The 12,560-nt window shown below is 37.7% G+C and overlaps 1 protein-coding gene across 1 annotated transcript in view; it reads left to right on the forward strand.

Annotated features, from left to right (window-relative positions):
• Positions 1-12,560, forward strand: part of SOS1 (SOS Ras/Rac guanine nucleotide exchange factor 1) — an 88,724-nt gene that overhangs the window by 67,877 nt on the left and 8,287 nt on the right. Inside the window, exons 17-19 of the mRNA XM_017860407.1 lie at positions 4,789-4,961; positions 5,175-5,291; positions 6,889-7,182. Of these exons, the coding sequence (XP_017715896.1) occupies positions 4,789-4,961; positions 5,175-5,291; positions 6,889-7,182 (584 nt within the window). The remainder of the gene's footprint in view (positions 1-4,788; positions 4,962-5,174; positions 5,292-6,888; positions 7,183-12,560) is intronic.

Consider the following 12,560-nt stretch of genomic DNA (forward strand, 5'->3'; position numbering starts at 1 on the left):
TTTTTTTTTTTTTTTTTTTTTGAGCCAGAGTCTCGCTTTTATTGCCCAGGCTGGAGTGCAGTGGCACCATCTCGGCTCACTGCCACCTCTGCCTCCCGGGTTCAAGCGATTCTCCTGCCTCAGCCTTCCAAGTAGCTGGGATTACAGGCACCCACCACCACGCCTGGCTAATTTTTGTATTTTTACTAGAGATGAGGTTTCACCATGTTGGTCAGGCTGGCCAGGCTGGTCTCAAACTCCTGACCTCAGGTGATCCACCCGCCTCAGCCTCCCAAAGTGCTGGGATTACAGGTGTGAGCCACCGCACCCAGCCATAACATGTTTTTAAATGAAGGAAGGAAGTTTCAGACCTACTTTAGAGTATGATTTCATAAGGGATTTTAAAGTGAGCTGTGTGATTTATTGAGTGAATACAAACATGTAGGTAGTTTGATAGGCACACAAAGTTTAATAGGTACAGCCTATCTGCCAGCCTTCATACACCTTTCTTCTTGCTCATCTTCCTACTGAGCTTCTGCTCCTTTAAGGTAGTTTATCTACAACTGACCCTGGTCAGTTTTGGTGCCCTGTCTTTGCTGTTCTTAAGCTAAAAGTTATCAGTCTCTGGAGTTAGACAGCCTTTTGTACAGTTCTAACCCAGTGGGTAAATAAAGCCAGATGTTATTGCTGCTTCTGAATTCCATCCTGTCTATATGGTAGTTTATAGAAACTTCTTCCAGATTCTTTTCCTAAATTCTGGATACTGGTTTTCAAACGCCTTCTTTGGGGGAGGGTCAGAGATAGTACCTGATAGTTCCTCTATTATTTTACAAGCATTATTCCCATCTTTTGCTGGCAGTACCACCATTTACAGAATAAAAGTAAGGCAGTTACTCCTTCCAACGCTCTGCCAGATGTTTCAGGTCTATAACACAGTTTTTCTCCATAAACTAAAATATTCTGATAGGTAGAATGGATAGGTGGGCTAAGAAACGAATTTTTTCAGCCGGGCGCAGTGGCTTACGCCGATAATCCCAGCACTTTGAGAGGTTGAGGTGAGTGAATTGCTTGGGGCCAGGAGTTCGAGACCAGCCTGGCCAACATGGCAAAACCCCATCTCTACTAAAAATACAAAAGTTAGCCAGGCATGGTGGTACAATTCCTGTAGTCCCAGCTACTCAGGAGGCAGAAGCAGAAGAATTGCTTGAACCCAGGAGGCAGAGGTTGCAGTGAGCCAAGATCACACCGCTGTACTCCAGCCTGGGTGATGAGGCGAGACTCTGTCTCAAAAATAGAATTTTTTCTAAGGTAAAAGGATGTACCTTAATCAGATTTGTCATCAGACATCCAAGCCTTTAGCATTGACTTTGCCCTTTGCTTTTACGCAGCTCTGATCTTGTGTCCTCCTTCTGTTATGTGTAAATTTGCTTTGTCTCCATTCTTGCTTTCCAGCTATTTTAGAATTGATTCTCATATCCTGGCTTATCTATTAAATGCCTCTCTTCTATTTTGAAATAATATGTTTCTTCATTCAGTCAAAAACATTTGTTGAATGCCCCTATGTGTTATGCCCAGGGCTACATGCTAAGCATAGACAAATAAGATACAGTTCCATAGTTTCTGCTCCCTTGAAAGAGCACAGAAGTTAAGTCACAGCACTGTGTAGTAAGTATAACACTGTATTGCAGAAAAGTTTAGATTGAAGTGTGGACAAATGCTATAGAAGCCTAGAATCCTAAGCAGCTTTGTCCTGGGAAGGATGGGAAAGACAACAGCAAAAAGGTGAAACGTCAGCCTTTTTCTTTGTCATAATGCTCTGTTTTCCCTTTTCCCTAGAAGAGCTGCCTCCAGAGGTAGGGTATGTTAAATGATGTATTGAAGTACAGGAATAACTAGACTTTCTATTTATCTATTTTTAAAACATGAAAAAAAACCCTAAGCTTTACTAGTATATAATTCTCAGGTTTATGTTATACATACATACATATATGCTATGTTTTTATTAAACTATATATGTGTATATAAGGAGAAAGCGAGGATATGTGCTTAAATATTTTTTACTGATGCAGCGTAAGATCAAAGTTGGGACACCACTGCTGTGATCATTTGTTCTTTTAGCTAGCCATCAGTTAGGCATAAAATAATTTCCAAATTTCACCCCGAACAGTACCAAAGTGCTACTTATAAGCATTTTCACAGCTTCATTCAAGTGTGCTTTCAAGAACAAAGCTGTGAGTCTTCATTCCCACTGCCCCCGTTTCCTCCCCAAACCAGTTAATCAGTTCTTGGGGAGTCTACCTCTTAAATATTTATCCACTCCCAATTATCCCCATAGATACTAGGGCAGCCATCATCATCTCACCAGGACTATTGTTAGCCTACTAACTGCTCTTAACTCCTTCCAACCCATCTGGCTTCATAGTACAACTATAGTAATCCTTCTAGAATGCAAACAAAGATCCTTATAATTCCCTAATTATCTCCTAGATAAAAGTTAAGCTATTTAACAAAAGGCACTTCATGACCCAGTCCAAGTGCTAATACCTAAAACTCTTCACAGATGGGCCATCAGTTTGTGACCAAGGTTGATTTGGGCTGCCACTGAAATGCATACTCTTATGGACATGTTTGTCAGACTGAACACTGAGCTGAGTGGATCATGCAGCTTGTGTAGAGGAGAGTACAAATGGCTGAAAGTAAAAGCCAAATGACAGGCAGATGTGAAAATAAAAAAGCCTGTGCTTACTAGAACATACAGTCACTTTGTCTTATGAATGTATCATCAGGCATAGCCTAGGTGCTGAGAAATAACCAAGTAACTAACGCACTTAATAACTGGATCCTTTTAAAAACCAAACGGGCATTGATGTCAGTTAGATTTCATTATTGCTGATCTGTTCAATATTGATTTGGATCCTTTTATCTTTCCAAGGATGTGGCCAAAGATTTCTGTGGTATGCCTCTACCACAAAAGCATTTAGAAGTACAAACCCAGCCCTTGCCTATGTCTATCCTCATACCCTGCCACTCTTTCTCTACCCCACACACCAAACCCCTATGGTCTAGCCATACTAAAGAGCAAATTATCTCTATATATGTCTTTCAAGCAAGCTTCATCATGAATCAGTGCCTTTATACACATTGCTGCTTTGCTTAGACTGCTCTTCTATCTTATTCTACTCATTACACTTCTCATTTTTTGAGACTTATTCTAAGCATTATCTCATCTGTGATGCTTTTTCTAATTCTCCCAGCTCAAGACAGAATGCCTCCTTTTTGCTCTCATAGCATCTTATGCATTACTACTAATATAGCACCTCCTAGTATGTAGCACTTAGCAGATTATACCGTAGTAGCCAACAGTTCAAAGCTCTGGATCCCTGAGGTCAGGAACTCTTTAAGCACTGGACTGCTGGAGGTCTTCCTCATCTTTGTACCTGCAGTACCTAATGCAGGACTTGGCTTACAGCAGAGAATCCCTACACGTGTGGGGAGTGAACGAACTCAGATATTCACACTCCTTTTTTCTCCCCAAGCGTCGTAATCAGTACTTTAGGGGAAAAGGTAGAAGCATAATATTAGGGCAAGATGCAACAACAGCATCAACAATCACAACCATGGCTAATGAATACTTAACTTTTGTCAGGCTCTATTCTAAGCTCATACGTATATTCACTCATTTGTTTCTCACAGCAACCCTCCTGTCCTCACTTTACAGATGAGAAAAACTGAGGCACAGAGAGACTAATTAAGCAATTTGCACAAGATCACACACACAGGCTGATCGCGGTGACTCACGCCTGTAATCCCAGCACTTTGGGAGGCCAAGGTGGGTGGATCACCTGAGGTCAGGAGTTCGAGACCAGCCTGGCCAACATGGTGAAACCCCATCTCTACTAAAATACAAAAATTAGCTGGGTGTGGTGGCACATGCCTGTAATCCCAGCTACTCGGGAGGCTGAGACAGGAGAATCACTTGAACCCAGGAAGCGGAGATTGCAGTGAACCAAGATCGTGCCATTGCACTCTAGCCTGGGAGACAGAGTGAGACTCCATCTCAAAAAATAAAAAATATAAAATATTAAAAAGTACTAATAAGATCACACACAAAGAAAGCAGCAGAACTGGTTCCAGAGCCTTTATGCTAGAAGAGAAAGTGCCTGTTATTTTGTTCCTTCTCCTCCTCGTCCAGTGTACGACTGTAGTGATGGGGAAACAGGAAATCAATTACCAGGTTGCCACTAAGTCTAGAAACTATTGAAGACCAGAATTTACATAAATTGTATGCAGTCCTGCATTTGACAGGCTTGCAAAACCTTCCACATTTCCATGAGTAAGCCTGTCCAAATAGTACTACTTCTCAATTGCAAATCATAACAACCTCTTGTGGGGCCATCAGAGCTGACTAAGCAGAAGCCATGATCCTCTGAATTTAGTATTTTTCCTGTTTGCCAGAAATTATGTGTCATTAGTGACGAAGTTATTCTTAAAGTTCCTTTAATAAAACTGATTTATATCAAATAACAATGGTTTGGAGGGGGTGTGTCAGATTGATTATTCTTCCTAACAAATCTATTAATTTTATTAAACTTGGCCTCCCTCTCTTTTTCTTGGATGTTTATAAAATTTAAGTCTTTCACAGATACTTTCTCTTAAGCTGCTGTTTTTCATATCATGGAAATCTGAGCCTTGATTCTTTTGTTATGGCAATTGAGATGGTACAGTGTAATATACCCACAATTAATGAAACAGGAAAAAAACTTGCATTTTCCTTCTTTATCCTTGAAATCATTCCATTATATCTTCTAGGAATTTATCTCACTAATATCTTGAAAACAGAAGAAGGCAACCCTGAGGTCCTAAAAAGACATGGAAAAGAGCTTATAAACTTTAGCAAAAGGAGAAAAGTAGCAGAAATAACAGGAGAGATCCAGCAGTACCAAAATCAGCCTTACTGTTTACGAGTAGAATCAGATATCAAAGTAAGTTGAATTATTTAAAGATTCATACTTCTGATTAAGTTTATAAACTACCTGATAAAAGGCAGGTTTATTTTATAGGGGAGAAAAAGTAAAATAAACCTTAAAAGAAATAATTCAAATTTACTTGTATTAAATGTTTTCTTAACTTTCCATGAATTTCAAACTGAATTTATAATTTTTAATATTAATTTTTTTTCTTTGCATTTATTTTAGAGATTCTTTGAAAACTTGAATCCGATGGGAAACAGCATGGAAAAAGAATTTACAGATTATCTTTTCAACAAATCCCTAGAAATAGAACCACGAAACCCTAAGCCTCTCCCAAGATTTGTAAGCATTTGTATATTCATATTTATTTTACAGTTAAATACTTTTTTCAGTTGTCATCTACATCTGGTGATATCATTACTACCATATGTGTTATATAGATTAGTTTTCCATAAAGGTATTCAGGGATGAAGTATACATGTGATAGTTAAAAGTAATGAAAAAGTACTTAATAATTATGTCCAGGAGCATCCCACTTGTTTCCAAATAAATGAATGTTAATATTAATTTGAGTAAATCCTGGTATCAAAGATGATGAAATTGAGCAAATATTATGTAAGTTTTTAATTTTTTTACCCCAAAAAATGTTATTTAAGATTTTAAAGACAGGAAATTTAATGAATTGATACGAATTCACTTGTAACAAATATATCTACTTATGACATTTTAAAAGTAATGACTTATTACAGCTTTCAACCATGAATCATTAGCTATAAAATATCAAGTTTTGCTAACAATACTTTCTTGGGAAAATAAAGTTTCCATTGTTTTTCGTTACTTGTCAATGCCCAGCCAAATTTATGTACAGAATCACAAACTCACTGATTTGACTGTGTACTCTCTTGTTCATAAAAAAGTCAAAAGTCTGCCAGGTGCGGTGGCTCGTGCCTGTAATCCCAACACTTTGGGAAGCCGCGGTGGGTGGATCACCTGAGGTCAGGAGTTTGAGACCAACCTGGCCAACATGGTGAAAACCCTGTCTCTAATGAAGTACAAAACTTAGCCGAGCATGGTGGCGAGTGCCTACAGTCCCAGCCACTTGGGAGGCTGAGGCAGAAGAATCACTTGAACCTGGGAGGCGGAGGTTGCAGTAAGCCAAGATCATGCCACGGCTGTCCAGCTCCAGCCTGGGAGACAGAGCAAGACTCGTCTCAAAAAAAAAAGAGTCAAGAATCCTGAATTAAACATAGATGGCTTCTAAGTGACCAAGATAAATCACATAATGTCTTTTAATTAAAGTGTATGCAATTGCCTGACAGCAACATTTCTCAAGCCCTTGTTCAGTTTTTAATAAGCTGGATTAAAAATAGAAAATGAGAAATAGGTATATAATCTGCTCCAACGAAGCACTCTGATATAGCACTGAGAAATGAGTTTTATTGCAAGGAAAATGCAATAGAACATACATACATATACACAAATGAAAATTGGGCAATTTAATGCATTTGTAAATATCTCAAATGGTCCTGATGGGATCACTGTATTACAGAATAGGAAGGTATTATAATTCACAGTGATGATCCTGGCTTTTCAGCAAAGTTAAATTTGCTCAAAATAGTCTGTTTTAAAAACCAGGGAAATACACAATACATTTTAGAAAAACTTCCACCCAAATATATTAAAATAAATACTCTAGTATTTATAGGACTAAAACCTAGTTATTTAAAGAAATGCATTCTTTAACAATTTAGATACCCAGGGCTTTAGCAAAATAGAATGTTAACGCTTTAAATTTTCTACTTTTATTTGAATAATTATGTCCTTATTAGTGAATTATGATTTTCCTATATATTAGCTGAATTTTACCAGGCACATATAGAAAAACCTTCCTTTCTACTATAGTATTTAAAGTATTGTGTTTCTTTTGATATGTCTACAGCCAAAAAAATATAGCTATCCCCTAAAATCTCCTGGTGTTCGTCCATCAAACCCAAGACCAGGTACCATGAGGCATCCCACACCTCTGCAGCAGGAGCCAAGGAAAATTAGTTATAGTAGGATCCCTGAAAGTGAAACAGAAAGTACAGCATCTGCACCAAATTCTCCAAGAACACCGTTAACACCTCCGCCTGCTTCTGGTGCTTCCAGTACCACAGATGTTTGCAGTGTATTTGATTCCGATCATTCGAGCCCTTTTCACTCAAGTAGGTGCAAAAATTCTAAGTGCATTAAGGTATTTGTTAGTATTATACATGCTAGAGGTAAAAAAGAATTTCTGTTATTTTTGTGTATGTGTGAACTTGTAGATGAGTCAAATGCCATTTCAAAAGATAATATTATAAAAATACAAGACAAATTCTAAACTCCACCAACTTGAAATTTCTTAAAAATCTGCTGGAACAGCCCTCTTTAAATGTATTATACTTTAATGAAAGGCCTAGTGGTAAAATTGGCAGCTTAAATTTCATTTGAGCTTTGCAAATGCATTCCTCTTATCCAAAAGAAACTAAGATCACTCTTAAAATCTGCAAGTAATTTTAGTCCCATGTTTCAAATGCTGCCTGGCTCCAAAATTATTATACAGGATGAATGTCTCTAATCCAAAATCCAAAATGTTCTAAAACCCAAAACTTTTTGAGTGTCAAAATGACGCTCAAAGGAAATGCTCATTAGAAGATTTCAGATTTTTCGATTAGGGATGCTAAACCAGTAAGTATGATGTAATATTCTGAAATCCAAAACACTTTTGGTCCCAAGCATTTCAGATAAAGGATACTTAACATGTATTTGAATACTAGCCAGGGTACACCACCTACTCCCCACCAAATTCTTTAGTAGCTTTTAATTTTGTAATGTATCAGATTTAAGCCCTTTTTGTCTACCCAGTGGTCCCCTAATGGTATATATTGGTTGCTAATACACTGTCTATGCTTTTCAGTGCAGCAAAACAAATCTCACAGACTGCACATTACTGCTTATCCACCTCTTATTTTTAAACCAGCACTGTTCTGTAGAAACATGTGAGCCACTTGTATAACTTCAGATGTCTAGTAGCCACATTAGAAAAAGCAAAAATAAGTTTAATACATTTTATTTAACCCAGCATATCAGAAATATTGTCATGTCAACATGAAATCAATATAAAAATTTATGATTGAGATATTTTACATTCCCTTTTTTTGTTCCAAATCTTTAAAATCCAGTGTGCATTTTACACTTACAGCACATCTCAGTTCAGACAAGCCACAATCAGATGCTCAGTAATCACGTGTGGCTAGTGGTTGCCAGACTATACAGGTCACCTTTTGAAAGGCTACCTTTTCAATCTAGATCACCATGACCATTTCCACATGCTCTTGCCGTTGGCTGTCTCAGCTCGATGTGCTAATCAAGTTCCCCCTAATATTTGACATACTAGAATCTAATACTAGAGGCAGCATGACATTATTATGGGGGAGGAGGTTGAGAAGCACTAACCCCGAAGTTAGAATTTCTGGTTTGTCATCCCACTCTGCTAATTAGCTTTCTGATTTAAGATAAAATACTTTTCTGTGCCTTCTGGGGTCAAATTCGATTTTTAAGATTCTCTCAGTTGGAAGAAATGTAACTAAAAATATACTTAAAATAATTCTTTGGTAGTGTATTATTTCGAAATGTGTTCCAGAATCCTATTTGTTTATTCCTGTAGTATACATACATTTGTAGTTACCCAGTAGTCTTTGTTGTCTTTGGGCCATCTAAAGTATATTTGGGCTGGGCATGGTGGCTCACACCTGTAATCTCAACACTTTGGAAGGCCAAGGTGGGAAAATCACTTGAGGCCAGGACTTTGACATCAGCCTGGGCAACACAGCGAGACCCCATCTCTCCTAAAAAATAAAAAAATTAGCTGAGAGTGGTGGTGTACACCTGTAGTCCCTGCTACTTGGGAGGCTGAAGTGGGAGGATCGCTTGAGCCCAAGAGTTTGAGGCTGCAGTGAGCTGTGATCATGCCACTGCACTCCAGCCTGGGCAACAGAATGAGACCGTCTCAAAATAAATAAAGTGTATTTGTCTTGAGAATACTATGACTTGGCATTATTTGGTGACTGAAAGTCATGGAGTAATTTTTTTTTTTAATTTTATAAAATTTTTGGTAGAGATAGGGTCTCGCTGTGTTGCCAAGGCTGATCTCAAACTTCTGGCCTCAAATAAACCTCCTCTCTCAACCTTCCAAAGTGCTGGGATTATAGACGAGCCACTGTGCCCTGCCATGGAGTCATGTGACACACATAGTAAGCCGTCAGATATATTTGATAAGTTCAAATAGACACCAAGTATAAAAAGATTCCCATTTATTCTCCCCAACTTGCCAACCCCCTAAATTAAGTAATGAAATGAAACCAGCACGTTTTCAGTATATCTGACTTAAAATCATTATTTATTCTGACCCATTTAACTGCAGGATTTTTTCCCTAGAGCAGACAGCTATAGGTCTGTATCATTAAGGATTCTCAAATAAGTGAATTATTGAAGCCACATAAAAGCCGTCAATTGCAAATTCTACTTCTCTTTGTTTAAGTAGCTAAAAATGAAAGTGGTGGAAAAACAGTAAATGAGCATATTAAAATTCTCTACTAGTGCTGAATCATTAAATGACTAGCTAAACAGCGAAGAAGAAATCATTCTAGAATGCAGTGCTCTGGATCCTGTTTTGTTATAGTTATAATAGTATTAAGTTAACAGTATTAATTTTAACAGCTGGACAGCTGGAGAAAACATTGTTTCAGGAATTAGGCTTTGTAATCTTAGACTTGAGGGTTTTCTCAATTTCTCTCTGTTTATGATAAAGAAAAACCCTATTACTACTCCCTTTGTTTTTGGTTAAAAACTGAAAATAACTGATTTTGAAATCAAATAACAAGCATAATATAAAGCCACCCATGTGTTCTGCTCATCCCTTACTTAAAACCTGTCAGCTGCCTTTGTGTATTAAAAGTCTCCTCCACGTGCTTTTGTCTTCACTTTGGCCTAATAGATCTGCGAGTGCCAGAGGATCACCCAGAGCCTCCAACTTGCTACCCACTGGTTTGCCACCAGAGCGAATACCTACTTCCTTGTTTCCCTCAGGGCCTGGCAGAAAAGAACTGCCTTGACTGCAGTCATATGTCATCCCAACATATTCTACTCAATACAAAGCAGTACAAAGTTCCATTGTTTAAGTTATTCAAATGGCAAAGTTTGACTAGAATTTTGTTTTATCAGTTATAATACTATTCTTTTTTTACTCTTATGGTTTTTTCCCAAAATAATCTACTTTTAAACCTATAATTATTCTTTCAGCCAGTATCTGCTGCATATCTTACTCCTTGCTAGACACTTACACGTCTTCATTGGGAAAGCTTGCAGTCTTACTGAGAGATTAAAAATAATCATAGTACAAAGAGATTCACAGTTAAATGCTAAAAAAGTGGTGAAGACATAAATACTGGAGAGGCTTATAGAAAGATGACCTCAGAATGGGCAAGAGTGCTCATGGAAAGCGTTGTGGTAAAGACAGGGCAGAGAAGTGTCCTCATACTTAGTGCTGCCACATATATATTCAAAGCCCTGTTCCACACCTTGCCCTGGCCAGGTCCACCTTTGAGGTAATGATGACAGTTGGTGGGAAAAGAGAAAAGACCACTGGCTTACTACTTGTTTCTGCTGCTGTAATAGAGAGGAGAAAATGATGAAATGCTCTTGTTACCTTCCTGTTTGAAGATTGCCTGGTCATAAAAGGGAGTCAGAAGTCTGACTTCTCTATCTCTACCCCTTAGGGGACCCTTTAACAACAAAAAGAATGTATTACAAGTATGTCAAGCTGATACACAAGGCTTTTCCTCCTGGAAGATTGGTGTAAGGTGATGAGTTTCTAATCCCAAATATATTTGCATTTACCAGGCTTTTGTGAGTTTAAGAAGTTGTCTATCATATCTTTTTTTTTTTCTATAGGAAAATGCTTGTTTCTATCAAGAATGACTCCTTTATAAACTGGGGAGTATCTTTAAGAGTGGTTTCAACCCTGACTGTATAATATATATAATCTGTTGAGGAGCTTAAAAAAAATATGGGTCGGGCACAGTGGCTCAAGCCTGTAATCCCAGCACTTTGGGAGGCCGAAACAGGCGGATCACGAGGTCAGGGGATGGAGACCATCCTGGCTAACACGGTGAAACCCCGTCTCTACTAAAAAATACAAAAAACTAGCCGGGTGTGTGATGGCGGGCGCCTGTAGTCCCAGCTACTCGGGAGGCTGAGGCAGGAGAATGGCGTAAACCCAGGAGGCAGAGCTTGCAGTGAGCTGAGATCTGGCCACTGCACTCCAGCCTGGGTGACAGAGCGAGACTCTGTCTCAAAAAAAAAAAAAAATGTAGGCCCAGCCCACACTAGACTGGCATTGGTACTTGGTATCAGTATATTTTAAAAACTTCTCATAGGATTCTAACGTACAGCTAAGACTGAGGACCATTTGTCATCTGGGATTATGCTTAATAAATTAACAGTGTTTTTTAAATTAATTAGATTTCACTCCTAAGTCATTATCAGTAAATTTGCTCAGTATCTAACTGACAAGAATTTCTAGCATATATTTCTTGATTAGAGCATGTAAAATTCTAAAAGAATTTTTATAGTATTTTCCAGGCAATAAGACCAAACAACTAGTGCCCTAAATTTACCAAATGCATAAGTCTAAGCCTGTGCTATATATATATATACTCAAAGCCAAGTTTACATCTGTGTACACAAGTGTGCATGCATATGTATAATTATTCTTTCAGAAAGACTACAGTTTTAACAATCATGAGCTTTGTGTTTTGATTTTACTCCTATTCCTGTATTGTATTAAGTGTACTATCATGTTCTTGAGGCATATCTCCAGGAGATTTCTTTTCCAAGAAAAGTGGGACATAAGTGGGTAAACGCTAGAGCTAGATACTCATTTAATCTCTATTACATCAGATCTCTGGCTCCCTTTTACAACCAGTCTTCAATTATAGGTGGCTAACAGGGAAGAAAATCATTGGCAGAGCAACAGCTTCATGTAATTTCAGAGTATAAAAATTAATTTTAATCTTCTGAAAGGTAGTATTAGAATTAGCTGGATTGCTACACTTAGGAATCACAGGTTCCAAATAAATATCAGTATATATGGAAATTAAATAATGGAACAGATTATTTGAAATTAGGGCTGCCTAGAAAATAAGACTACTGTATCTATATAAACAAGTTAACAGAAGTCATGCCAGCTAAATCTGGAATGTGAGATTATCCTCCTTCTGACCAAATATACTTGAATAAACTTAATGTTCCAAATTATGTGAGGGATTGCCTATTGTGCAAAAAAAGAAAAAAGAAATCTGAATTTTTAAAAAATCAGCACAGTCTAGTATTATTTTAGTCTCTTGGATGTTATAACGTTATCTGTTCCATATGTTGTTAATATGAGACAGTGTAACAGAAACAACTATATTGATTTAGAATCACTATAAATCATCTAGCCTTTTGTCTCAATTTTCCTACTTCAGTGCTCTTGGGGCTTTCGCTTTTGATTTTAGATTTTTTTCTCAAAATAATTAATAGTGAAATTAG

The sequence above is a fragment of the Rhinopithecus bieti genome, unplaced genomic scaffold (genome assembly GCF_001698545.2).
Source record: "Rhinopithecus bieti isolate Rb0 unplaced genomic scaffold, ASM169854v2 scaffold_52032, whole genome shotgun sequence".
In the NCBI taxonomy this organism is placed as follows: domain Eukaryota; kingdom Metazoa; phylum Chordata; class Mammalia; order Primates; family Cercopithecidae; genus Rhinopithecus; species Rhinopithecus bieti.